Here is a 27,961-nt window from a genome sequence, read left to right as displayed (position 1 = left end):
ATACCACAGAAATATTGAGGAAATTATTAGACTTTTTCTATTCCAAAACGGTAGGGGGCATCTGTCAAGCAAATAGCGCCGAGCTTCACGCTGAAAGGGACAAGAGCAAGAGTGGAAGCGCTAGGTGAGTGTCACGACCAGTCCAGCAAACTGTGATGGTTAATTTGTTTTTGGAAATCATTGAAAAGTTCTAATTACAAATACATGGGACAATACAACACATTTCACAAGGTGTCCTGCTAGTGGGATTATTTTTTCTACAAAGTAACGACTGTAATTCAGGCACGAGGCTGCATGCTAACTGGAGGTCAAAGCTATCAAAATTAAGGTTTCGGTTTTGTAACACGCAAAGTGAAACTACTATATAGCTAGTCTTTTCACAGTTTCGATTATTGTCCAACATTTTTAGATATAGACTTAAAATAACACCAATTCCATCATCAGGTATGTAGGTCATATCATATTACTAGCTAGCTAACAACTGTCAAATGCTGTCGTGTCAAGCAGGACGCAACAGTACAGAGATTTTTAGCCGGCATTGTTAGCTTTCCAGTGTTGTGAAAGCCATATGTCATCATGTTAGCTAACTGCTAACAATATTTATAGGATGGACATGAACATGTGATCTTAGCTAGCTAAACAGGATTGAGTGTACATTTTTAAGATTTGATGTAATTTCTCAGCTAATGTCTAAGCCTATTTTCAATTAGGGTTTTCTGAATTTAAGTGGAATTCACACATTGTTCTTGTTGGATAAAGAGTACAGCACTTGTATAGCAGCTAAGCTATGTTGTTCACTTTCAACTGTGATGAAGTTTGGAGACTGTCATTTTGTTTTCCATCCCCCAGTCATCTAAGAAGATGGTGTTGAAGGAGATTCCAACTGAAAGTATTTCCCAGCCCTTGGGCCGGAATGAAGTCTTTGGTTTACTCTTCCGACTGACCATATTTGGTGCAGTCACTTACTTCACCATAAAGTGGATGGTTGATGCCATTGATCCCACAAGGAAACAGAAAATGGAAGCACAGAAACAGGTGAAGTTTACAATATACAGTAGCCAGATGTCTATGTGTCAGGGGAGAAGCTCCAGGTGGTATCCGATTTTAAGTACCTTGGCGTCATACTTGATTCCAACCTCTCTTTTAAAAAGCATGTGAAAAAGGTAATTCAAATAACCAAATTCAACCTAGCTAATTTCTGATTTATACGAAATTGTTTGACTACAGAGGTAGCAAAACTGTACTTCAAATCTATGATACTCCCCCACTTAACATACTGCTTGACTAGTTGGGCCCAAGCTTGCTGTACAACATTAAAACCTATTCAGTCTGTCTACAAACAGGCTCTCAAAGTGCTTGATAGGAAGCCCAATAGCCATCATCATTGTCACATCCTTAGAAAGCATGAGCTCTTGAGTTGGGAAAATCTTGTGCAATACACCGACGCATGTCTTGTATTCAAGATCCTTAATGGCCTGGCTCCCCCTCCACTCAATATTTTTGTTAAACAGAAAACCCAGACATATGGCAGCAGATCCACAAGGTCTGCCATGAGAGGTGACTGTATAGTTCCCCTAAGGAAAAGCACCTTTAGTAAATCTGCATTCTCTGTGAGAGCTTCCCATGTCTGGAATACACTGCCATCAGACACACATAACTGCACCACATATCACACTTTCACAAAATGCTTGAAGACATGGCTAAAGGTCAATCAGATTTGTGAACATGGTCCCTAGCTGTGTGTTGCCGCTTTCCATGTTGTCTGTTGTCTGTAGCTTGTGAGGTGTGGAAACACTTTGTTGCTTTTATGAATTTTGTCTTGCTGCTTTTTGTTTTATGTTGCTCTGTCTGTATGCTGCGTCTTGCTTGTCCTATGTTGCTCTGTCTGTATGCTATGTCTTGCTTGTCCTATGTTGCTATGTCTTGCTTGTTCTATGCTGCTATTGTCTATATTGTAATTGTTTTTACTAACCTGCCCAGGGACTGCGGTTGAAAATTAGCCGGCTGGCTAAAACCGGCACTTTTACTGAAACGTTGATTAATGTGCACTGTCCCTGTAAAAATAGAAAATAAACTCAAACTCAACTCAAGTTTGACCTGTTTGCTTCTGAGCGTTTTCTGTGGATATCTATCATGTTTGTTGGGACTGTATTGGAATGTACAAAGCTAGGTAGATGGCTATTGACAGGTGGGTTTTTTCAGGCAGAGAAACTCATGAAGCAGATCGGTGTGCAGAATGTCAAGCTCTCAGAGTATGAGATGAGCATTGCAGCACATCTGGTGGACCCGTTGACCATGCAGGTAAGAGAGCTGCTTCAATACACCATTGCTTGAACCCAACTGTTACAAGAGTTGGTTTTTCCATTTATATTTTGAGGTTGGACATTAGCACATTGGGTGCACCGATTGGTGTCACCTCGTTAGTCAGTATGTGTTGAACCTGTGCTGGCTTGGCTTCTTGTTAGTCAGAAGGCGTTTCATCTGTGCTGGTACAGGGGATATTTGAGAGCGGGTGCTCCAGTTACCTTGAGAGATGTGGGTTAACACCTTTAGTTGGCGCTCCCGCTATGATTTCTAATAAACTATCCTTTATCTGTTCTTCCCTGGTAGTTTTGCTCCACCTTTAGGTTTGATTCCTGTCTAAGTTTGGGGTGGGTTTTTAATTTTGTTTGCCTCTTGGGCAAATTTAGTGGCCTCTCATGGTTGGTGTCTTTTAGGTCCCAGTTGTTGTTGTTAGTCAACTTTCAGTGGACAACCTGACGAGTGTCTTTCAGAACCATTCCTAGAACCCCACCTGTTTCGTTTTGGTTGTCAGTAACTCTTTGTTAGTTCCCCCTTCTGTTTGAGTTACAATTTTAGGTGTCTTGCTGGGTACCAACATTCCAACAGAAACAAATAATGAAGGAAGCACTACATAAAGTGTCTTAAGGTTGTTGGAACAGCTTCAATGTGCCTTGGAATAGATTCTACAAGTGTCTGGAATGCTATTGGAGGGATATGACATCATTCTTCCACAATAAATTACTTTTTGTTGGTGTTTTGTTAATGGTGGTGGAAAACACTGTCTGAGGCGCTGCTCCATAATCTCACTTAAGTGTTTTAATTGGTTTGAGGTCTGTGACTGACGCACACACACCCTTTAAACCCCTGTGTGCCTTTGAGACCCCTCTTTCAAAGTCACTGAGATCTCTTCTAGCCATGGTAGCCAGAATAATGGGCAACTGGGCATTTTTATACTTGACCCTATTAACTCAGGATCCACATCTACAGTGCATTTGGAAAGTATTCAGACCCCTTTCCCACATTGTTATATTACAGCTGTATTAAAAAATGGTACACCCCCCCCCCCCCAAAAAAAAATCTACACACTACCCCATAATGACAAAGCAAAACTGGGTTTTTAGAAATTTCAGCAAATGTATTGAAGCAGCGATTACATCCTCGAGTCTTCTTGGGTATGACGCTACAAGCTTGGCACACCTTTATTTGCGGAGTTTCTCCAATTCTTCTCTGCAGATGCTCTCAAGCTCTGTCATGTTGGATGGGGAGCGTCGCTGCACAGCTATTTTCAGGTATCTCCAGAGATGTTCAAGTCTGGGCTCTGGCTGGGCCACTCAAGGACATTGAGACTTGTCCCGAAGCCACTCCTGCATTGTCTTGGCTGTGTGCTTAGGTTTGTTGTCCTGTTGGAAGGGGAACCTTCGCCCCAGTCTGAGGTCCTGAGCGCTCTGGAGCAGGTTTTCATCAAGGATCTCTCTGTACTTTGCTCCACTCATCTTTCCCTCGATCCTGACTAGTCTCCCAGTCCCTAATGCTGGAAAAACATCCCCACAGCATGATGCTGCCACCACTGTGGGGATGGTGCCAGGTTTCCTCCAGACATGACGCTTGGCATTCAGGCCAAAGAGTTTAATCTTGGTTTCATCAGACCAGAGAATCTTGTTTCTCATGGTCTGAGAGTCTTTAGGTTCCTTTTGGCAAACTCCAAGCGGGCTGTCATGTGCCTTTTACAGAGGAGTGGCTTCCGTCTGGTCACTCTACCATAAAGGCCTGATTGGTGTAGTGCTGTACAGATGGTTGTCCTTCTGGAAGGTTCTCGCATCTCCACAGAGGAACTCTGGAGCTCTGTCAGAGTGCCCATTGGGTTCTTGGTCACCAAGGCCCTTCTCCGATTGCTCAGTTCGGCTGGGCATCCAGCTCTAGGAAGAGTCTTAGTGGTTCCAAACTTCCGTTTAAGAATGATGGAGGCCTTGGGGACCTTCAATGCTGCAGAAATGTTTTGGTACCCTTCCCCAGATCTGTGCCTCAACGCAATCCTGTCTCGGAGCTCTACGGACAACTCTTCGACCTCATGGCTTGGTTTTTGCTCTGACATGAACTGTGGGACCTGATATCGACAGGTGTGTGCCTTTCCAAATCATGTTCAATCAGTTAAATTTACCACAGATGGACTCCAATCAAGTTGTAAGAACATCTCAAGGATGATCAATGGAAACAGGATGCCACCTGAGCTCAATTTCAAGTCTCATAGCAAAGGGTTTGAATACAATTTTTTTATAAATTCGCTTTCATTTGTGTGTAGATTGATTAAAAAAATGTAATCCATTTTAGAATAAGGCTGTAACGTAACAAAATGTGGAATAGGTGAAAGGGTCTGAATACTTTCCAAATGCACTGTATGTGGAAGCACCTGCTTTCAATATACTTCATCCCTCATTTACTCATGTGTTTCCTTTTATTTTGGAAGTCACCTGAATGTCTGTTCCCCATAACTAACTGATGTGATGCTCTCTCTACAGATCACATGGAGTGATATTGCTGGCCTAGATGAAGTCATCACTGAGCTGAAAGACACTGTCATACTTCCCATCCAGAAGAGACACCTGTTCAAGGGATCCAGACTGCTTCAGCCACCAAAAGGTGAGTCTCTTGTTTTCATTCAAGATTTGCTTATTGAGACCGGTGCACAAGCCTAGATAGACACAATGCATATAAAGGTTCAACAGGACCGCCTTCAGTCTTTAGCCACTCCTCTTACCCCTTTCATTATGATAACAGGTGTGCTGCTGTATGGACCACCTGGCTGTGGGAAGACGCTGATCGCCAAAGCAACTGCCAAAGATGCTGGTTTCCGCTTCATCAACCTGCAGCCTTCCACCCTCACAGACAAGTGGTATGGAGAGTCCCAGAAACTGGCTTCTGCCGTCTTCTCTCTAGCCATTAAGCTCCAGCCTTCAATCATCTTCATAGATGAGATTGGTAAATGCTTATTTTACCATTATCTTTCACAGATGCTATACAGTACTTTAAATCTTGTTTGGGTACTTCAGCTAAGCCAGTTATGTTGTCATCATCCCCGGCTCCTGTCGATCCTGTAATGTTCTGTTCCAGACTCTTTCCTGAGAAGCCGTTCCAGCTCTGACCACGAGGCCACAGCCATGATGAAGGCTCAGTTCATGAGCTTGTGGGATGGGCTTGAGACGGACTACAACTGCCAGGTGGGTCCATTATGAAGGATAAGCAAAAGGTGCGACAGGTCCGCACTCCGAAAGATGTCGCGTAAAGCTTGCTTCATTTTGTATTTGTTTTTATTATTTTCACTGCATCAGGGATAGCGTACACAGACGTTTCGGTTTTGCAGCCTTTGTTGTGTTGGTAAATACATTGATCATCATGTGACTCGTGTCTGGTTGAGTCTCTCTCAACTGCCTCTCACCTTTTCCTCATGTAGGTCATCATTATGGGGGCCACTAACCGTCCACAGGATCTCGACTCCGCCATTCTGAGGAGAATGCCCACAAGATTTCACATAAATCAGCCTGTGAGTCTATTCACAAACTGTACACGTTTATCAGTATATACACAGTACTATGAACAGGGCTGTGACGGTCCTGGAATTTTGGATGATTGTAATTGGCCAGACAAACGACCACTGTCTCCGTAATAACCGTTCAAATAGCAAAATCTGGTCTTGGCTGCATGTGCTACCATAGAAATAGAATGAATAGAACAGATGTCGCCATTCAAGTCAATAATGGCGTAGTAGGTGGACGGGCGGCCATTGCGAGTGTACTCATAGGAGCAAAGCAGGAAGTGTACCCATCAATATGTGCTGTAATTTGTTGATTCAATTCAATTGGCATGACAAAAAATACACTACATTGCATGAGCCACATCAGTTAACATCATTGAAATGAACATTCTATATTACCATGGGAATTATTGCGTCACAATACTAGGCAGCCATTGCGAGTGTACCCATGAGTAGGGCTGTGGCGGTCACGAAATTTCGTCAGTTGGTGATGGTCAAGAAATTAACTGTCTCACGGTGATTGACCGTTAATTAACAAACACATTTAGCATCTCCTGGCTTCCACACACAGCCTACAAGCCACTGATGCAGACCTTTTGGAACAGTTCCCTTTTTAAAAAGTCTAATAAATCCATGTAATATAGCCTACACCTTCAAAATAAATCCATTATTTATTTTAGACAATTCTGTGGCATTATTTTATAGTATGAAGAATACAATTGAACAAGCTAAATAAAATGTTAAGGATATTTTCTCCAAACGTTTTGAGGGAGTGCGCACATGCGGCTATTCTGTGTTGAGCAATTATCAAAGAAATGGGTATTCCTATATGCTTAATTTACAGTTATTAATGTAACTTTAGTTGTTCTACAAACGTTGGGCAATATGTTTTGATTTTGAATACATTGTAAGGTTCTAATGACTAATGATTTGTAAAAAGTTGCTTGAAAGGCATGAGCTCTGCTTTGTTTTTTTGTGCAGGCTGTGAACACTACATCATTCACAATTTGACAAGCACTTGAAAATGCTTAGAATTTCACGGCGGCATCCCGTTTGTGTGGCCGTAATGTACTCTAAAGAAATTCATGCCTTTTGAGGCCAGTGGCCGTTGTGCCCTTCTCCCTGAGTGCTGCGCGCTCCATCACGTGATTGGGTCTTTCTCACAGGCTACAAGTGAAGACCGACACATCGGGGACGCAACCAACAACATGTAGGCCTAACGAACAGCAAAAGCACTAGCCTATGTCAATCTACTATCCCCCATAGTACAGAAGTCGACCTATTCTGTACGAGAAATAACCAAACATAGCCTGGGACAGTTGTGGGATGCAATAGATCCCAAATTAATACAACCACTAGGATACAAAACAACAACGTTTTTACGCAATGTGGCTGATTCAACAGATCAGAAAGTTTAGCTTAATGTTGATAAACAATTTCTTCACATAAGCGCAGTAATGTGCACACTGCAGTAGGCTAGAAGCGCGAATGTTCCTTTAGTGGAAAACACCATTATCAAAAGTGACCGCAAATGTGATTATGCATGTAATGGTTCTATAATAAAGGTGCATTTTTAAGGTGATTTTTATGGTATTTTTACGTCCGGTGAACAGGTCAGGATTCCATAGCCGCAGGCAGAATAGTTTAAACTGGAGCAGCAGCACGACCAGGTGGACTGGGGACAGCAAGGAGGCCAGGTAGTCCTGAGGCATGGGCTCAGGTCCTCCAGGAGGGGGAGACAGATTTACTTAAATTCTTAAATTCACACAGGATTCCGGATAAGACAGGATAATTACACCAGATTTAACAGACTGACCCTAGCCCCCCCGACACACAAACTATTGCAGCATAGATACTGGAGGCTGAGACGAGGAGTCGGAAGACACTGTGGCCCCGTCCGACGATACAGGGCAAACAGCCCCACACCACTAGAGGGATATCTATAAACCACCAACTTACTACCCTGAGACAAGGCTGAGTATAGCTCACGAAGATCTCTCCCATGGCACGAACCTATGGGTGTGCCAACCCGGACTGGAAGATCACGTCAGTGACTCAACTACTCAAGTGATGCACCGCTCTTAGGGACGGCATGGAAGAGCACCAGTAAGACAGTGACTCAGCCCCTGTAAAAGGGTCAGAGGCAGAGAATCCCAGTGGAGAGAAGGGGACCGGCCAGGGAGAGACGCAGACTCGGTCTCAACCTTTGTCTTTATTGAAGACTCATCTCTTCAGTAGGTTCTATGATTGAGTGTAGTCTGGACCAGGGGTGCGAATGTGAACGGCAAGGGCGGTTTGTCACTCCAGTGCCTTGCCGTTCACATTCGCACCCCTGGTCCAGACTACACTCAATCATAGAACCTACTGAAGAGATGAGTCTTCAATAAAGACTTAAAGGTTGAGACCGTGTCTGCGTCTCTCACATGGATAGGCAGACCATTCCATAAAAATGGAGCTCTATAGAAGAAAGCCCTGCCTCCAGCTGTTTGCTTAGACATTTTAGGGACATGACCAAATCGGAGTGATGGGTAGGAGTAAAACCTTGAAATCAGCCCTAGCCTCAACAGGAAGCTAGAGGCAAGCACTGGAGTAATATGATCACATCTTTTGGTTCAAGATTCTAGCAGCCGTGTTTAGCACTAACTGAAGTGTATTTAGTGCTTTATCCGGGTAGCTAGAAAGTAGAGCATTGCGGTAGTGACAAAAGCATGGATTAGTTTTTCTGCATAATTTTTGGACAAAATGTTTCAGATTTTTGCAGTGTTACAAAGATGTATGCCAGTTTGGCTCTACACCCCTTGTTAAGCGGAGTAATGTGCTTAATTTTAAAAGTTATTTGGCTCCTTTAGTTGTGATACAAACCTGTTAAAACGTATAGGCCTATGGGCTAGGCTACATGAGGTGTGTGACTATGATTTGAAATGGTCACAAAAAAGGCATTGTTTCTATTGCTGGGAATAGTGATAATATATCATTTACAAGTGATAGGCTAATATTGTCACCCGTCAGAGTATTCTTGATTTAATCTTGTTTTTACATAAACTAAATAATATATGTGGTGGTAATAGTCACCTCAACAGCCCTACCTGTGAGTTTACCAGTTCGATTGCCATGGTTAGAGGTGCCAAGCCCATTCTATTCATTGTTTGCTACAACACCTTGCTTGTTTCAGCAAGGGGCAACACAGTTTCATCATGTTTAGAGTCCATGTTATCGCAGAAACGGACTCAACCGTACGAATGCCAGCCGTCCTGTCTTCAGTCAGCTGTTTGCCCTGGTCTCCCCAAAAATATATAGATATTATGACGGTTGTTTACTTTTTTTTCCTTCATCCATAACTGTCAGTAGCACGGTTATTTGGTAATTGAGCCAGCCCTAACTATTGTTATTTATGTTATTTATGCAGTACTATATGAAATGGATTACATTCCTGCTAAAAACTATTATTGTCTTGCAGAATCGCATGCAGAGGGAAGAAATCTTGAAACTCATATTGAAAAATGAAAATGTAAGTTTTACATGGTAATTAAATTACGCAATTACACATTTGTCTGTGTTTCCACCAAACTTCCCCATGCATTTCCCAGGTGGATCCCGCTGTTGACTTTGTTGACATGGCGAAGGAGACTGACGGATTCTCAGGAAGTGATCTCCGAGAGATGTGTCGGGATGCTGCTCTGTTATGCGTGCGGGATTTTGTCCATAACACCCATGCCGATGAAAGGTACCACACCCTACTGACTGCGTTTACACAGGCAGCCCAATTCTGCCCGTATAAACACGTACTTCTTGAGACCTAACTTGATCTCCCAATACCAATGTCTTTACATTGGCTTTTCATATGAGCATTAGTAGTGATTAGTGATTTTCACACTATTAGAGTGCCTTCTGTAGTTACCAGCAAGATACTGACCTTGTCTTTGTCTCCAGGATCCAGGATCAAATCCGGTCCATCAATCAGGACGACATGCAGACTGCCAGGCAGAAGATGAGGAAGTCGAAGTCGGCAGACGGACAGACGGTTCTGATTCATTCTACTCTGGATTGAGTCTTGACATGCAAAGGAGAACTATTAAGCGCCTGGATATGCTTTCCTTATTATTTTCTATGTATGTAGAGTACTTACTGGTGGAGAGAACTTGAAGAGATATACATAAGTGTAATGTCTATCATAACATCACTTTGTAATGTCTTAGCTCATTTGTTATTTTAAGAACAGTTAGTTCAATGCCATTGACATGAAATATTTCTGTCAATTCTATTTGTTATGTGGAAGTTAGGCGTTCCGTGATACTTATGTTGGCATTAGTGTCTTATGTATCTGGCCAACCAAGGTCTCAATGAAACTGGCTCTGAGACTGCAAAGTTTTGGCACAGCCATGGATCCTTTCAGGTTTGATAGTACATAATTGCCTCCCTATTACTTATGACACACAGCAATAGACTTAGCCTTGGGCTTTTATCTGAACATCACATGTTTCTTTTGGTACTGTATGTTTTTTTTCTTTCTCTAGGAAAGCAGTTTATTGAACTAGTGTAACATCGGTAATAAAATTTGCCACTTATAGTTGGCACTGTCATCGTTCAACTATTAGCTAGTTGTACAATTGAGTGGTTCTCAGAATTACGAATTAGATCAGAAGTTATCATGCATGCTAAAATATTTGTCAGAACAATTCAACTCCTATTTGAAAGTGAATTATCACTGGATGTTGTGAAGAGAGCATGGTACCAGATGCAGACATGGCCTTCTTCAAACTTCAATATATCAGGAAACCTGCATTGTGCTTGTATGCCCTGGTCTTCAGCCCAGGGTTAATTTACAGTAGAATCTAATAACTGCTTCTGGTGATCGTCATGTCTTATAGTTTCTGTTTATCCCTTGTGATGACCAGGTTGATTATTTCTACATGACAAACTTTCTATGGACATTTTGTTTTTGGGGGGGGGGGGGTGATTGGTGGAAATTGTAGTTTTAATTATTGATCTTTGGTTTTGGTAAAATGCTTGCTTTGCTTTTTATATTGACTAATTCATTTTTAGAATTTGTCTTACCCTGAATTCTGGTGTCTGCTAAAATAAATTACACCAATATTGTTCGTTGTCATGTAATCATTTATTTGCTTGAAACTTCCTGAAAAGTACTGATATAAAAAGGCTAGATGCAGTATAAGAACTTTTAGAAATTAGGTACCATGGCATCACTTGATAAATATAGTTTCATTCATTACACAGGGATAGTTAAAACCCCTTCCACTCTTGGTCACTCAACTACAGAATTACAGTCTTCTCACAGCTTCTAAAACATACATTTTAAGTTACTAGCTTGGAAGTACAGATGCAGTAAAGACATAGGTAACAAAAGTGATCTGTTAAAACATTCATATTGATTTCTTCACAACTCTGACTTCCATCTTTTTTTTTACACTGCTTAGATTTATTTTGACCCTCACATCAAACTAGATAATTTCCAGTTTATATGATATTCAATTTAGTAAAAAAAAAGCTCAGGCATGTATTTCATTAATGCCTAGATGTCTACAGTACTTGATTTAAAATGAAAATATAAAATAGAGAAGCTTAAAAGTGATCTGTGTGCGTGTTCATTCGTCCTTCTGCAGGGAGCTGTAGTACTCTGTGAGGACCTTCCAGGCTTTATTGGCCATGAAACCATCTGGAGGGTTCTCTCCACTGCGTGCCATCCTCCTCATCTTGGTCCCAGATATGAACTCAAATTCCTGGTGTCTGGAAAGGAAGGTAAGACAAAGTGAGTGAAGCAGCTTGATTCAATCTCTCAGTTACTTTTTGACATTGTAGGAAAGGTTTTCCTGAGCTCTAGTTATTGCTTACAACTAGAGCCCAGAGATTTTCCTGGTCAGGCCACATAGCCCGGAAAAACGTATGGGCCAAAATATTAGCTGTCAATGTACCTCTCCTTATCGTAGAAGTCCATAGATCTTTTAGTCTTGTTGTAGGCAGCCACTCTGAAGGGGATGATCTCTACAGAGGGGAGACCAGGGGCCATGGTGAGGACCTTGGCCCCGTGGGTGGGCTCATACAGGCTCTGCTTGGTCTCGGGGTGAGGCATGCCCGCAGGGTCACGACCAACGATGTAGAAGTTGGCACCAGCTATCATTCGTGCCCGGCAGTGCCACTGTACCTAACGGGTGGAAAGACAAACACCTGTCTAGTGACTACAGATATGACCTGATTCTACTGAATAAAACAATGCTTAGAAATACATTTTATACAGAGATTAGTGTCCAGCAGTGGCAACCTGTCATTCAGGGCAGTTCAATCTTTGTCATATGAAGAGAAATAAAACATATAGGTGCTCATTGGACAAAAACATTACACAACAAGTTGGAAATTGCAAATTTATCCATGAGTGGTTTGGAAAGAATCTGTGGATAACTGCAAGCGTTGCAAAGCAATCACTATGTTGCTTCCCCTGCCTGCAATCCGGCGGAGAGGGTGTGTGGTCCAAGTCTACGTTTAAGAGACTCTTTTCCAAGCTTAAAAGGATAAACAGAAAAGTTTGAATACATTGGCCATGCTGTCAAGCCAGCATGAATTCTGCCGCGTTCAAAACAACTGGAACTGGGAAATCTCAGACTTCAGTGAGTTCAAGACAACTGGGAACTCTGGGGGGGGGAAACAATGAGCTCTGACTGGGAAAATACGTTTTGAACGATCATCCAACTCGGAATTTCAAGTTGGGAACTCAGGCCTTTTTCTAGAGCTACGACCTGAAGATCACTGACGTTATTATTCAACCTTGTTTTTTCTGAGTTCCCAGTTGTCTTGAAAGCACCATAAATCCAGAGAATGCCAGACATTGATGATAAAGTTCCAGGAAAAAACTTGAAGGACCGCCGCACCACCTTCCTGTTCAAGTGAGCAAAGCACAACATTGAGTCCAAAAAAATAAATAAAAAAAGATCACATTATAAAACCGCCACTTGTATCCAGTTAGTTCAAACAGTGTAAGTGAAATCTATCTAAGATGTAGAGACCAGGGGGAAACCATAGCCCTACCTCAGTGGGTCCAGCATACATCATGGGAGAGGGGAATATGGCCACGATGGTGCTGGCTGGGTCCAGTACCCCCTCCTCCAGTACGGCAGCATGCTGTTTTATGCGCCAGTCCAGAGGCACGTCATCGTCTTTGGTCCAGCCTCCCAGCGGGTGGAGCAGCAGGACAGGGTTCTTGTAGCCTCGCTCCAGCAGCCGCCGCTTTGTGTCTTGCATCAGGAGGGCGTGGCCATTGTGGACCGGGTTGCGAAGCTGGAAGGCGAAGACGGCGTCTGGGGGAACGCAAAAAAGGAGGTTCCTTAAGTCTTCTTCATCATCACTGTGTTTTTTTCAGCGTTTGCCTTAAGTAGACATTAGCATACACAATGCAGCACTAAGAGAGCCAGCAGACAGGAAGTGCAAATTAAACAGAATATAATAAGCTATTCACCTGCTTTCATTTCCTTGAACTTTTGCTTCAGTTCTCTTGGAGTGAAGCGGTATTGGTCCAGACCATCGTTCCATTTGATTTGCTCTAGCACCTCCAAATCTCCACCAACCAGCCAATCACCACCCTCCATAACCATCTGTGAGATTATATATATATCTATATTTTTTTACATTTCTGATTTCTCATTGAAGTATGTTCTGTTGACAAGCAAGTTCATGATATTAACAGGGACAGTTCTAAAAGGCAATTCTAACCTTGATGTAAGGATGCTGAGGACATGTGGTTCCCCACTGCCTGGCACAACGCTCTTCCTTCCGATGTTCATAAAACTCAGGGTTGCGGAGAATTGCCACTCTGCAACCTTTGAACTCAAGGGCAAACGCTGCGCAGCCGTCCAGCTTCTCTTTGCTCTCTTTGGAAACGGGCAGGACGATCGGCACAGAGAGGTTGATGTTTCCACCTGCCAACCACATGTCATTCTATGTCACTGACAGAAAAGTCAACAGACCTCTGTTGGCTCATTGTGAGAGCTATTGACTTTATGTGAGGTAGGTGTTGTTACATGTGCATAACATGTCAATAGCACATGATATTACAGACAAACATGGGCCCTATTAAGAACAATCCATTCAATTGATATGAGCATACGCTACATTAAACTGTGTCGTCTATGAAGTTATAAAATACCAGTATTACCATCCAGAAGAGTGTCGAAGTGCAGAACCTGCAGGAACTCCCTCTCCCTCATGAAGCCCTTGAGGGGGCTGGCCCAGCCCTCCGCCAGCACCTGCACCCACTGGAGGTCCAGCTACAGGAAATACAGAACAAAACGTCAGTAGGGTGTGGTCCCATCAGGTGTTACCACTCAACATAAAGGGTCAGATTGTGTGTGTCAAACTCCAAAATGTGCATATACAGTGCCTTGCGAAAGTATTCGGCCCCCTTGAACTTTGCGACCTTTTGCCACATTTCAGGCTTCAAACATAAAATATAAAACTGTATTTTTTTGTGAAGAATCAACAACAAGTGGGACACAATCATGAAGTGGAACGACATTTATTGGATATTTCAAACTTTTTTAACAAATCAAAAACTGAAAAATTGGGCGTGCAAAATTATTCAGTCCCTTTACTTTCAGTGCAGCAAACTCTCTCCAGAAGTTCAGTGAGGATCTCTGAATGATCCAATGTTGACCTAAATGACTAATGATGATAAATACAATCCACCTGTGTGTAATCAAGTCTCTGTATAAATGCACCTGCACTGTGATAGTCTCAGAGGTCCGTTAAAAGCGCAGAGAGCATCATGAAGAACAAGGAACACACCAGGCAGGTCCGAGATACTGTTGTGAAGAAGTTTAAAGCCGGATTTGGATACAAAAAGATTTCCCAAGCTTTAAACATCCCAAGGAGCACTGTGCAAGCGATAATATTGAAATGGAAGGAGTATCAGACCACTGCAAATCTACCAAGACCTGGTCGTCCCTCTAAACTTTCAGCTCATACAAGGAGAAGACTGATCAGAGATGCAGCCAAGAGGCCCATGATCACTCTGGATGAACTGCAGAGATCTACAGCTGAGGTGGGAGACTCTGTCCATAGGACAACAATCAGTCGTATATTGCACAAATCTGGCCTTTATGGAAGAGTGGCAAGAAGAAAGCCATTTCTTAAAGATATCCATAAAAAGTGTCGTTTAAAGTTTGCCACAATCCACCTGGGAGACACACCAAACATGTGGAAGAAGGTGCTCTGGTCAGATGAAACCAAAATTGAACTTTTTGGCAACAATGCAAAACATTATGTTTGGCTTAAAGCAACACAGCTCATCACACCATCCCCACTGTCAAACATGGTGGTGGCAGCATCATGGTTTGGGCCTGCTTTTCTTCAGCGGGGACAGGGAAGATGGTTAAAATTTATGGGAAGATGGATGGAGCCAAATACAGGACCATTCTGGAAGAAAACCTGATGGAGGCTGCAAAAGACCTGAGACTGGGACGGAGATTTGTCTTCCAACAAGACAATGATCCAAAACATAAAGCAAAATCTACAATGGAATGGTTCAAAAATAAACATATCCAGGTGTTAGAATGGCCAAGTCAAAGTCCAGACCTGAATCCAATCGAGAATCTGTGGAAAGAACTGAAAACTGCTGTTCACAAATGCTCTCCATCCAACCTCACTGAGCTCGAGCTGTTTTGCAAGGAGGAATGGGAAAACATTTCAGTCTCTCGATGTGCAAAACTGATAGAGACATACCCCAAGCGACTTACAGCTGTAATCGCAGCAAAAGGTGGCGCTACAAAGTATTAACTTAAGGGGGCTGAATAATTTTGCACGCCCAATTTTTCAGTTTTTGATTTGTTAAAAAAGTTTGAAATATCCAATAAATGTCGTTCCACTTCATGATTGTGTCCCACTTGTTGTTGATTCTTCACAAAAAAATACAGTTTTATATCTTTATGTTTGAAGCCTGAAATGTGGCAAAAGGTCGCAAAGTTCAAGGGGGCCGAATACTTTCGCAAGGCACTGTAAGAATGATTTGTTACCTTGGTGATGCTGACGGTAGGCAGTGTCTTGGCGTCGCTCAGTGCCAAGTCCAGCTTGTTCTCTGGCACAAAGAGCTCAGTCACTTCCTCTGTCACACCAGTGGGCACAATATTCTACAAAACAAAAGGATCAATGTGATAGCACAATGACAAGTTAATTTCCAATGACTAGGACATTTTCCTCACGGTAGAGATACAATGAGGAATACACCACAGACAGGCGAGGCCCAGCGAGGTCTCAGGGACCATAGATAGACTCACCTGTTCCTTAAGCAGCTCGACCACCTGCTGGATGCACTCAGTCGCTGAGATCTCTCCAGTCTTCAGCACAAGATCTGGTGACTCAGGCTTCTCAAAAGGCGAATCAATGCCCGTAAAGCCTAAGGGGAGGGGGTCAGGATACCTGTTAAGGACTTTGTCAATCATTTACACTACTTTAGTGCGGAGTCAATATAGTGCTTTGGCTGTACATTATATAACCCCACTCTTTTTGCTTGTTCAACAGCATGTTAAGTAGTAGACTTTGAAGCCATGTGATCTATACTTGTAAATGTAGCTGTGTGTAATGTACTGGAACAGAGAACTGGAACGCTGGAGGGCAGAGTCAGCCTGATCAGTACCTTTAATCTCTCCAGCACGGGCCTTCTTGTAGAGGCCTTTGACATCCCTGCTCTCACACACCTCCAGGGGAGCGTCGACGAACACCTCAAAGAACGGCAGCCCAGATTGTACATGGATCTTTTTGGCTTCTTGCCGGTCCTATGCACAAGAGAAAGAGACTGGGGTAGCAAAAATCAACATGTTTGCCATCTTGATTTTACTTCCATAACAAAAAGAGGTTCTCAAAACCAAATACCAACAGAAGTGAATGCAATCAGACACAGTATAGCAGCTATACAGGCAAGAGCTCGGATCAATCACAATGGATGACAGTGATGCTCCTTTGACAATTTTCCAATTGATTATTTCATATCAAGTAGAATTTGAACAGTGTCTTTTTAACTGTCACTCACTCACCTTAGTGAATGGAGAAATGAAGCTGGTGATGCAGACCAATCCTGCGTCTGCAAACAGCTTGGCCACCTCAGCGATGCGCCTGATGTTCTCCTCCCTGTCCACAGAGGTGAAGCCAAGGTTCCTGTTCAGCCCCTGTCTGATGTTATCCCCATCCAGGGAGTAGCAGGGAATACCATGGAACACCAAGTACTCCTCCAGGGCAAAGCCGACGGTTGTCTTTCCGGCACCTGACAAACCTTTAGTACACAGTGACAGTTTACAATATATCCATTATCCAACATGGCTTATGTGAAACTCTGGTCTAGTATTGGAGAGATAAAGAGAGAGGGCATTTGCTTACCAGTGAGCCAGACCGTGCAACCTCTGAAGCCCTCTCTGGTGCCCACCACTTGGCCTCGTTTGGACCGGCTCACATGGTGAGCCTGGTACACGACATTAGTGGCCCTCTGAAGGTCCTGAAACCACAGAGAGACTGCACCATTGCACATCTGCACATTCCTAATTGAGCTATTAGCACAGGACAAAGAAATGCTGCCTTAGGTGTTTGCAACTAAACACAGTCAGTTTTAGTCAGCTGAGAAACACTGAACTGTGCTGTAATTTGTAGTGATAGCTTGTTAATGAGTGCCTTAAGTCCTCTGCAAGACATGTATACTTTCCCATTTGTTTGAATGCCAAGCAGAACAATCTGTCTGAAAGCCATTCCTCTCAGTTTACAGCTCATCGGGTCATCGTTAGAAGTAAAACCGCAGGGCTGTTCAATTCCGTTCCTGGAGAGTCTAAACACTTCTGGTTTTGGTTTCTACCTGGTAGTTAATTGCACTCACCTGGTGTCCTGGCTCTGAACCAATCCCTGATTAGAAGGAGAGGATGAAAACCAGAAGTGTTTTAGCCCTCCAGGACTGACATTGAAGAGCCCTGTGTAAAAGGGATTTGACTACTGATCAGGCACATACAGACATTAGAAAGATATAAACCCTAACCCAGGGAAGCTTTAATTGTACAGATTATCTAGATACAACAAGGTATACTCATGTCACTCTAGCCTCTTCTAATAAGTCCTTGTCCAGCCTGCCTAATTGCATCTTTGTGGCTTCCCATACTGTGTGGTGTGTAGGTGGACCAGGTTGGTGGGGGCTGCAGAGGGACAGGGGGAAACAAACAGGCCTATTCATTCATACAGTCCTGCAGTGTGGCAGTCAGGCCCAATGCTAGCTAGCTGGAACCCCTCAAAGGCCAGACTGTGCCTCTCCCAGGCCTGCCCAGACACGTGAGATCTGAGCTTCATTCATTAGTGACTCTCATAGTGGCTCACTGTTACTGTAGCCTCGCTCCAGCAGACATAACTCCTCAATGAGCCCTTGTTGTTAGGGACATGGATAAACTTAATTAAAACCAGTCCATCTGGAACAACTTGTTTCACTGTTTAGAGAGGCCATAAGACAGATCCAAATGTATAGCCTAGATACCATCACTAAATATGTCACAAGCCGTAATAACATCTCAGCTATTTGAAATAGGGAAGCACATCATACACTATCATATAGTACGACTTTACATTCTATACAATAAACTACATGTTATTATACAATATCTGTAGGCAATAAAATGCAAATACTGTATATAACATCGGTGGAATATTATATAATGTGGCCGTATAATCTACCTATTGTTATAACTCGAAAAGGAATTTATTAGCCAAGAATCAGTTTTGCATTGCAGTGATTTCCCGAGAAGTGGTCAGTCAATCCACAGGTCTACTGAACCCCCAACGCTGATTTGTGGCTGAAACTGACTGGGTCACTTTCTTGTGTAGACCACTAACTAAAAACAGGTAAGAATGATTCTATGCTATATTTTTCTATACACAGCTGGTGAAAAGGGGGAAGGAAGGTAATTGTGTTTAACATAGAACATTCCAACAGAACTTTCAGTTTAGAAATAATGCTAGCTATAGAATAACTTTCGACTCTGCTCCAATGTATCTCTTTCGGTGCTCAACATACGAAGCCTACATGTTTAGATAGAAAAAAGTTATCCAATTTGATACAGTCTGCCCCCCACCCAACAAGCACAGATCCGAATTAAATAAGTAACGTAACATATCAAAAGTCAAACATAATGACATAGCCTACCGTTCTTTGTTTTTTAATCCCAGACATCGCCGCTTCTCCTGAAACGTTTTAGTTTGGTGACCTAATAATTTATATGTTGGTAATGATTAAGCTATATTCCCTTCTAAAAAACGAGTTTGTGTGATTTATCGGAAATAAATCTGACGGGAGACGTCCAATGAAGATTTCTAATCCGACACGTAGCATATTCATAGCCCTGCCTTTTTCGTACCCACTCAATTTCACAGAACGTCAGAGCCACGACATTACACTGGGTTGAGCTAAAGAACTGCAAAACCATGAAATCGGAGAAAGCATTAATGGCATTTGAAGATTTATTTTAATATACAAATAATCACTGTTTGTCATGGAACATTTTAACGTTATTAGACAATTTACTGATTTTGGAATTGGTTGCTAAATTTGTATTTGATGCAAAATAAAATATGTCAAAAGAAAACAAAAGAAAAACTCAAGGCATTTACTTTAATCTTAAATATTTCAAAGCAAATCATAATGACAATGTTGAAAATAATCAAGTAAAATAACTCCGGTAAAGTAACCCCTAATTTAAAAACGTATTGTTCACAAAGCAGTCCCAATAATGTTTGAAACAAAAAAAGGCAAATTTTGGAATAAATGTTTCAAAAAATGAGTATAAATATAAAATCAGCCCAAACAAATACTCATATTATAGAGCAAAAAAACAACAACATTGCAAAGGGTCATTTTCAGCAAGGAAACCCAACCCAATGCATATACAGTGAGCTTCAACAGTATTGGGACAGTAGCAAGGTTTCCATCCAATTGACGACAGATTTGTATGAGAATATTCTAAAATCCACATAAAAACAAATAAGCGCCTTTTCCCTCCAGATGTGTTTATCACATTGACTTGTTACAGATAAATGGCTGTGGGTGATGACGTAGTGCACATAAAATACATTTTGCGTTAAATTGCCACGTACCAAATAAAAAAAAACATACGTTAAATGGGTTACCGTCGCATTTTCAACTCTACCGGTGGTTCTTACCAAAACAATGCGAGTGTACCCAGTATTGGCACGTGCTTCACGGTGTTGGCTAGAACGCACTATAGCACACATGTTGAGAGTACTATTATTAACAAAATAGAAAATGTTGTATTTGTCAAACAACAGTAGAGAATAGATTATGTCACCAGAATAAGACCCTCGATATTTATTGGAAAGGCGCATCAAGCTCATCGCCTTGCATTTTCGTCACCCAGTGAAGTCCATAATGTATTCATCTGTAGCCTAATAAACTGCATGCTTTACCGTAGTCTTAGTGGGAGGACCACACAACGTCGTCACGTGACTCCCAAGTTAACTTCGATATGGTTATTATATCAATATTTGCGCATAAAAGGGTTTCCACCGACTTTTCTCGTATAAATAATTTTTACCGGCACAAAAATATCCCACCTTGTCTAGGGTATTTTGTTTGGTCGACATTTGTTAAGTTTACCTAAACATGCTGTTTCCATCAGGCCTGTCATTACATGTTTTATCCGACATGTACTTTACTTGCATAAAAAGGTTGGATGGAAACCTGGTTAGTGACACGTTTTGATACAATGACTGAGGTTAAAGTGGAGACTGTCATTTTGAATTTTCAGGGTATTTTTTCATCCATATCTGGTGAACCATTTAGAAATTACAGAACTTACATTTTTATTTAATTTTTTAAACTTAGTCCCCCCCATTTTAGGAGACCAAAAGTATTAGCACAAATTCACTTATGCGTATTAAAGTAGTCAAAAGGTTTAGTATTTGGTCTCATATTCCAAGCATGCAATGATCAAATCAAATTGTATGTTATTGCAAGTGTAGCAAATTGCTTGTGCAATGATTACATCAAGCTTGTGACTCTACAAACCTGTTGAATTCATTTTCTGTTTGGTTGTGTTTCAGATTATTTTGTGCCCAATAGAAATGAAGGGTACATTTTGGAGACACTTATTGTAAATAAGAATAGAATATGTTTGTAAACACTTCCACATGAATGTGGATGCTACCATGACAATGGATAGTCCTGAATGAATCTTGAAAAACAATGAGTGAGACAGAAGCACAAATATCATACCCAAGACATGCTAACCTCACCATTACAATAAACAGGGGAGGTTATCATTTGTAGAAGTGTTTATGAACAATTTCTAAAATGGTTCACCTGATATGGATGAAAATACCCGAATTAAAATCTGACAGTCCACACAAACCTCAGTCATTGAATCACTTCAAATCCAAAATGGTATACAGAGCCCCCCCCCCAAAAAAAAGTGCTGTAATTTCTAAACACTTCACCTGATATGGATGAAAATACTGTCAAATTAAAGCTAACAGTCTGTACTTTAACCTCAATCATTGTATGAGTTAAAATCCAAAGTGCTGGAGAACAGAGACAAAACAACAAAAATGTCAATGTCCTAATACTTGAATAGCTCACTGTATCCAGTGGCAGACATACCATTTTATAAGGTGTTTCTTTCTGCTTTTGGAAAATGCATACTGCCAACAAAGGCAGTATGCATAAAAAAAAAATAAAAAAAAAATTATATATATATATATATATATATATATATATAAATACAAAATCGTGAAATTACATAAATATAAAGCTCCCACGCCTCTAAAAAGAGTGTTCAATGAAGACCCTAGATTCTGACCCTGGAAAAGAAAGCAATCATAACTCATATGCTAAAGTCAGGTAGCCTAGTGGTTAGAGCGTTGGACTAGTAACTGAAAGGTTGGAAGATCAAATCCCCGAGCTGACAAGGTAAAAATCTGTCATTCTGCCCCTGAACAAGGCAGTTCCTAGACAGTCATTGAAAATAAGAATTTGTTCTTAACTGACTTGCCTAGTTAAATAAAAAGGTAAAGGGGAAAAAAAGTAACACCTAAAAAAAAGTGTGTACCTGTAAACGCTATCTGTGAAACCTCTGACTTGAATTACTTCAAAAAAGCTAGACCATTAAAGGAACTGCTTTGGCCAAAACCCCTCTCTTGCATGACACAGACATTTGAAATCCTCCAACCCCTGTAGAGAGAGCCCTTTACGTTCACATGCCCCAAGCTCACAACTCAGGAGTTGGGTCGGGGCAGCTCGCACTCTTTTTCAAAATTGCAGCCGTGCAGCAGCTCTCTGTAGGTCTCTCTGACCGTATCGTAGAGTGGAGCCTGGTGCATTATGTCGGGGAAGTTCTGAGGTGTCTCGTTGAGGAGGAACTGTAGCCGGAGTCCTTCGCTGCAGTCATATAGCACAAAGAGCAGGTTGGCTGCATAAGGCACAATGCGGCTGGTACGGAAGGTGCGGCCATTTTGCACGTCAAAGTTGTCAGCAGTCAGGGCCGTCTCGTCTCTGAAGAAGCCCATGAGGGCCAACAGGGGCAGGAGGGTCTCGGCATGACCCACCTGGATGGTCACAGCCTCAGATACATGCCCAAACCTGAACGAAACAATTGACAATCCACAGTTCAAAAATCATGGCGATAACCAGCCACACGGGCTCCCGAGTAGCGCAGGGGTCTAAGGCACTGCGTCTCAGTGCAAGAGGTGACACTACAGTCCCTGGTTTGAATCCAGGCTGAATCACATCCGGCCTCGATTGGCCCACAATTGGCCCAGCGTTGTCTGGGTTTGGCCGTCATTGTAAATAAGAATTTGTTCTTAACTGACTTGCCTAGTTAAATAAAAAATTACTAAGGGAAGTGATGTGAAATGCATCAGAGGGAGAAACAATCTATTCAATGACATTCCCCATTGAAAACAGGTGTAACACAATCCATGGGAGAGGAAGGGTCCCAATAGTTTTTCAATAACAAGCAATAACAATAACAAGGACTGTCTTCAGAAAGTATTCACACCTCTAGTTTTTCCACGTTGTGTTAGACTGAATTTAAAATGGATTAAATTGAGATTGTGTCACTGACCTACACACAATACCCCATAATGTCAAAGTGGAATTCCAACACAATGTCAGAGTACCACTTCATATTTTAAAGCATGGTGGTGGCTACATCATGTAATGGGTATTCTTGTCATCGGCAAGGACTAAGGAGTTTTTTTTTTTATAAAAAGAAATGGAATAGAGCTAAGCACAGGCAAAATCCTAGAGAAATCCTGGTTCAGTCTGCTTTCCAACAGAAACAGGAAAACAAATTCAACTTTCAGCAGAACAATAACCTAAAACAAGGCCAAATATACAGTCGTGGCCAAAAGTTGAGAGAATGACACAAATATGAATTTTCAAAGTCTGCTGCCTCAGTTTGTATGATGGCAATTTGCATATACTCCAGAATGTTATGAAGAGTGATCAGATGAATTGCAATTAAGTGCAAAGTCTCTCTTTGCCATGCAAATGAACTGAATCCCTAAAAAACATTTACACTGCATTTCAGCCCTGCCACAAAAGGACCAGCTGACATGTCAGTGATTATCTCGTTAACACAGGTGCGAATGTTGACGAGGACAAGGCTGGAGATCACTCTGTCATGCTGATTGAGTTCAAATAACACACTGGAAGCTTCAAAAGGAGGGTGGTGCTTGGAATCATTGTTATTCCTCTGTCAACCATGGTTACCTGCAAGGAAACATGTGCCGTCATCATTGCTTTGCACAAAAAGGGCTTCACAGGCAAGGATATTGCTGCCAGTAAGATTGCACCTAAAACAACCATTTATCGGATCATCAATAACTTCAAGGAGAGCGGATCAATAGTTGTGAAGAAGGCTTCACGGCGCTCAAGAAAGTCCAGCAAGTTCCAGGATCGTCTCCTAAAGTTGATTCAGCTGCGGGATCGGGGCACCACGAATGCAGAGCTTGCTCAGGAATGGCAGCAGTGAGGCGAAGACTTTTGGGAGGATGCCTGGTGTCAAGAAGGGCAGCAAAGAAGCCACTTCTCTCCAGGAAAAACATCAGGGACAGACTGATATTCTGCAAAAGGTACAGGGATTGGACTGCTGAGGACTGGGGTAAAGTCATGTTCTCTGATGAATCCCCTTTCCGATTGTTTGGGGCATCCGGAAAAAAGCTTGTCCGGAGAAGACAAGGTGAGCGCTACCATCAGTCCTGTGTCATGCCAACCTTAAAGCATCCTGGGACCATTCATGGGTAGGGTTGCTTCTCAGCCAAGGGAGTGGGCTCATTCACAATTTTGCCTAAGAACACAGCCATGAATAAAGAATGGTACCAACACATCCTCCGAGAGCAACTTCTCCCAACCATCCAGGAACAGTTTGGTGACGAACAATGCCTTTTCCAGCATGATGGAGCACCTTGCCATAAAGCAAAAGTGATAAATAAGTTGCTCAGGGAACAAAACATCAACATTTTGGGTCCATGGCCAGGAAACTCCCCAGACCTTAATCCCATTGAGAACTTGTGGTCAATCCCCAAGAGTTGGGTGGACAAACAAAAACCCACACATTCTGACAAACTCCAAGCATTGATTATGCAAGAATGGGCTTCCATCAGTCAGGATGTGGCCCAGAAGTTAATTGACAGCATGCCAGGGCAGATTGCATGGTCTTGAAAAAGAAGGGTCAACACTGCAAATATTGACTCTGCATCAACTTCATGTAATTGTCAATAAAAGCCTTTGACACTTATGAAATGCTTGTAATTATACTGAAGTAGTAACATCTGACAAAAATATCTAAAGACACTGAAGCAGCAAACTTTGTGAAAATTAATGTTTGTGTCATTCTCAAAACTTTTGGCCACGACTGTACACTGGAGTTGCTTACCAAGACAACATTGAATGTTCCTGTGTGGCCAAGTTACAGTTTTAACTTAAAATTGTCTTTAAAAATCTATGGCAAGACTGTCTTGCAATGATCAACAACCAACTTGAGAGCTTGAAGAATTTTATAAAGTTATAATGTGCACATTTTGTACAATCCAGGTGAGCAAAGTTCTTAGACTTATCCAGAAATACACACCACTGTAATCACTGGCAAAGGTGACTAACATCTATTGACTCAGGGGGTTGAATAGTTATGTAACCATGATATAGATATATACATTTATTTTTATTTTTTTTACAAACGTTAGAATTTTTCTTCCTCTTTGACAGTACTTTGTGTAGACCATTGACAATGAAATCCATTTGAATCCCACTTTGTAACAACAAAATGTGGAAAAAGTCAAGGGGTGTCAATACATTCTTAAGGCACTATAAGAACTTGTGTCCAAGTTATGCGATTATGGTGGACAATAAAATTAATGTGGACTGTGGTTTAACTTTACAACCAACTCACCTGATCTCACGAGCAGCCTGATCAAGACGATTGAACAGGTCATGAAAGAGATTGCAACTGGACTTGCGGTTGATATCATGACCATAGCCCCTCTTCCAGTACTGTTTTAGGTCATTTTTGTACTCCAGCACCTGAAAAGTTACAGGTGATTGCATTAATGAACATTTGATCTTTATGACGGAACTGGGTTCTTCATTGTTTGTGGCAGAGGCAATAGCTCTCCCATGATGTTGTGTACATACTTGGGCGTCGGGTTCATCAAACAGGTTGCACCAGGCGGAGTTCAAAGATTTGATGGCAAACTCATATGAGCACAGGAAGAATGCAGCCTCCACCAGATCTGGTGACAAGAAAAGGGAGGATTAGTGAACATATGTAACTGGCACAATAGGATAGTAAGTTTCAGCCGTAACATGATTAACTCCCTTCACTACACAAAGTGGCAAAGATTTGGAACCAAACAACCTGGTGTGATGCGATCGTATGGCACTTGCAGCTGGTCAGCCATTTTCATCTGCACTCTTTTCATCTCTGCTGAGGCCTTGAAGAGGTGGACCTCTTCCAGGGCAGTTTGGTTGTTCTCTACGTCCTCAACAAATTTCTGACACTGGTCAAAGAATCTCATCAACTCATCGTTGATTTTGTGGCTGGGTCCAACTTCTGCAACAAGACAAAAAGAGAATACATTAAGTCCAAACATAGTACATCGTCTCAGATCTCACCCCCAACAAATCCCTCTCAGCTGTAACAATAGTAATCAGTGTGAGAGTGAGTGATCGGTTCAGGCATTTCATTCAAGGAATAGCAAAACGACAAAACTAGCTAGCTTTGCTGTACAAACAAACTCCCCTGTCACGTTCCAAAGGTTGAGCAGGCCCTCTTGAAATGCTACAATGCTGTCCACGCATCTGTGTTTAGAGCTAGTGATGAAACGGATACGGTGGGATCTGAGGTTTTCCTCGGATATCAGAGATGGAAACAATGTTGCCAACCTGACAGCCAGATGCCTATGGTCATCTCGCCCCTTCTCCACAAGCTTGCCATCCATGTCGTCGGTGTACCACATTTCCCACTTGGTTTTGATATCCTTCAGCCATTTATCAGTATTCATTGCCTCGTTTAGAACAAGGTCGTAAAGCCGTTGCATCATTTTTATATTTTTGGTCGACGGATATCGTGTACCATGCCGAATAATGGCGGTCACATGAATTGCGGTGCTATTGGTACATCCTGGTTTTAAAATGGATTTGTTTTTGTTTACCGAGAGAATGTCATTAATGAGATAACGGTTAACCTCCTCATATCTGCCTTTCGTTCCAAAATGATTTGCAATCGCAGGTATGTTTGAATTGACGTTAGCATTTGCAACTGAGCAGTATGAAAACCTGGTCAAAGCAAGACTAAATGTAATGAACAACAAACTTTGTTTAGATAACGCAGTTGTCATTTCGTCAAATTAGTTGAGGTAGGAACAATTGATTATTTAACTACTAAACTAAGTTAGCTAAGATATTGCATAGCTTCCTGCTTTGTTGTTGTTGTTGTTTCGCTGCAAACTTTGAACACAAAAAACGGAGCTCCACCAGCCGGCCAACCGTAATATATCGCTGCGTTTTCGTGTGCGACGAGGCCCACACTAAAACCACAATGTTGAACCAGATGTATACATCTGATGCATCCGCTTGGCGTTTGTACCCACCACCAAATATGGTGATGAGAGGAAGCTGGAGTGGCCGGCATTGGGAGAAGACTCGTGCTTGGCTCTACCTACCTCCTTGCTTGTTCTGCCCACGATGATTCATCTTGTCCCATTGGAAACAACAGGTCTCTGTTGAGCTATAAAAAATATATTTGCTAAAACCCTGGATCAATTACCTTTTTAGAAATTGGACAGAAATCAAGATTATTAAACAAAAGTTGTTCAGGGATGTAGGAAATAAAAACAATATTCAAAAAACAGCCCTGTGGTTTCAACATCATTCTTTACGAGTTTATGGCGTACAACTCAACCACATAGACCCTTTTCCAGTACATGACACACTGCCTATGCACACGACTCTTGGTTGCAGTAAGATCGCCATCTGCGTCCATTCAACATAAATATAGTCTGGTTTTAGTACTTCTAAACAAAATCACTGTTTTCTTTATGGTTCTCATATACTTACAAGTATGTTTGGATTCTTGTTTGGACAGTCGCTAAGATTATATTTGGTTGTGATCTTTGCAAAATAACTATTTTGGATGCAGCGATTGTTAGCTAGAATGCTAACGCTCGTTGATATAGGCTGTAGCAAAAGCTAGCCAAAGAGCCATTTTACTGGTTGAGGTATGCAGTTGATTTGCGATGACGAACATCATATTGAGTAAGACATTCATACGAGCCTTAAAATACAATTATAATCCAAAAGTATTGTGAAATGCAATCACAAACAACATGTAATTATAGGCTTTTTTTGCTGGCTTTCTATAAGAACTCCCACTTGTTCTGCCACCAACTTGCGTGCATCGCCGCCCTGGTTAGGAAATGTTTGTAAACACAGAAAGGTTTCTATACCTTAGTGGATTGAATGTCATTGAGGTGATTACCCCCAGTCTTCAAATGATGTAGACAATGTAATATACATTTACCTAGAAAAACCCTAAATGTCCCTGGTCTGTCAGGAACGTAGAATACAAATATATTTACTCTTACTCAGCTGGTCCCTCAGCTGGTTGAAATTTG

At 41.8% G+C, this 27,961-nt stretch overlaps 4 protein-coding genes across 13 annotated transcripts in view; 2 read left to right on the top strand and 2 right to left on the bottom strand.

Annotated features, from left to right (window-relative positions):
- The first annotated feature begins 48 nt into the window (after nucleotides 1-48).
- Nucleotides 49-10,909, top strand: LOC110491375 (outer mitochondrial transmembrane helix translocase). 2 transcript variants are annotated; one of them, XM_036946219.2, is made up of 10 exons: nucleotides 49-124; nucleotides 850-1,035; nucleotides 2,203-2,301; nucleotides 4,800-4,920; nucleotides 5,059-5,259; nucleotides 5,392-5,498; nucleotides 5,732-5,821; nucleotides 9,270-9,320; nucleotides 9,400-9,536; nucleotides 9,743-10,909. In XM_036946219.2, the coding sequence occupies exons 2-10, from the start codon at nucleotides 862-864 to the stop codon at nucleotides 9,858-9,860; spliced, it is 1,098 nt and encodes a 365-aa protein (XP_036802114.1). In that variant the 5' UTR covers nucleotides 49-124; nucleotides 850-861; the 3' UTR covers nucleotides 9,861-10,909. The 2 variants fall into 2 exon arrangements, with proteins under 2 accessions (XP_036802114.1, XP_036802115.1); XM_036946220.2 differs by having other exon boundaries at nucleotides 88-444.
- papss2b (3'-phosphoadenosine 5'-phosphosulfate synthase 2b) lies at nucleotides 10,910-19,706 on the bottom strand. 5 transcript variants are annotated; one of them, XM_090201920.1, is made up of 13 exons: nucleotides 18,981-19,260; nucleotides 17,673-17,763; nucleotides 17,186-17,300; nucleotides 16,846-17,081; nucleotides 16,449-16,587; nucleotides 16,090-16,208; nucleotides 15,829-15,942; nucleotides 13,974-14,085; nucleotides 13,532-13,737; nucleotides 13,278-13,413; nucleotides 12,851-13,119; nucleotides 11,743-11,972; nucleotides 10,910-11,557 (listed from the first exon to the last, which is right to left on the bottom strand). In XM_090201920.1, the coding sequence occupies exons 8-13, from the start codon at nucleotides 14,023-14,025 to the stop codon at nucleotides 11,416-11,418; spliced, it is 1,035 nt and encodes a 344-aa protein (XP_090058046.1). In that variant the 5' UTR covers nucleotides 14,026-14,085; nucleotides 15,829-15,942; nucleotides 16,090-16,208; nucleotides 16,449-16,587; nucleotides 16,846-17,081; nucleotides 17,186-17,300; nucleotides 17,673-17,763; nucleotides 18,981-19,260; the 3' UTR covers nucleotides 10,910-11,415. The 5 variants fall into 5 exon arrangements, with proteins under 5 accessions (XP_090058046.1, XP_090058047.1, XP_090058048.1 ...); XM_090201921.1 differs by having other exon boundaries at nucleotides 17,673-17,982; nucleotides 18,981-19,210; XM_090201922.1 differs by lacking the exons at nucleotides 17,673-17,763; nucleotides 18,981-19,260 and adding an exon at nucleotides 19,646-19,706 and having other exon boundaries at nucleotides 17,186-17,317.
- The window catches only part of LOC110491374 (phosphatidylcholine:ceramide cholinephosphotransferase 1), a 48,815-nt gene continuing 39,018 nt past the window's right edge, over nucleotides 18,165-27,961 (top strand). Inside the window, exon 1 of the mRNA XM_021564774.3 lies at nucleotides 18,165-18,679. The gene's annotated coding sequence lies outside the window, so the exon portion shown is untranslated. The remainder of the gene's footprint in view (nucleotides 18,680-27,961) is intronic.
- Nucleotides 19,281-27,863, bottom strand: minpp1b (multiple inositol-polyphosphate phosphatase 1b). Of its 5 annotated transcripts, none has more exons than XM_021564768.3 (5): nucleotides 27,794-27,863; nucleotides 25,705-25,899; nucleotides 25,482-25,579; nucleotides 25,240-25,370; nucleotides 19,281-22,427 (listed from the first exon to the last, which is right to left on the bottom strand). In XM_021564768.3, exons 2-5 carry the CDS (start codon nucleotides 25,862-25,864, stop codon nucleotides 22,064-22,066), a joined length of 753 nt encoding a protein of 250 aa, XP_021420443.2. In that variant the 5' UTR covers nucleotides 25,865-25,899; nucleotides 27,794-27,863; the 3' UTR covers nucleotides 19,281-22,063. The 5 variants fall into 5 exon arrangements, with proteins under 5 accessions (XP_021420443.2, XP_036802110.1, XP_036802107.2 ...); XM_036946215.2 differs by lacking the exon at nucleotides 27,794-27,863 and adding an exon at nucleotides 27,011-27,287; XM_036946212.2 differs by lacking the exon at nucleotides 27,794-27,863 and adding an exon at nucleotides 26,939-27,075.

Source organism: Oncorhynchus mykiss, chromosome 16, assembly GCF_057628025.1.
Source record: "Oncorhynchus mykiss isolate SJ-2025 chromosome 16, ASM5762802v1, whole genome shotgun sequence".
Classification (NCBI taxonomy): Eukaryota; Metazoa; Chordata; class Actinopteri; order Salmoniformes; family Salmonidae; genus Oncorhynchus; species Oncorhynchus mykiss.
This window is presented reverse-complemented; position numbering and strand designations above follow the sequence as displayed.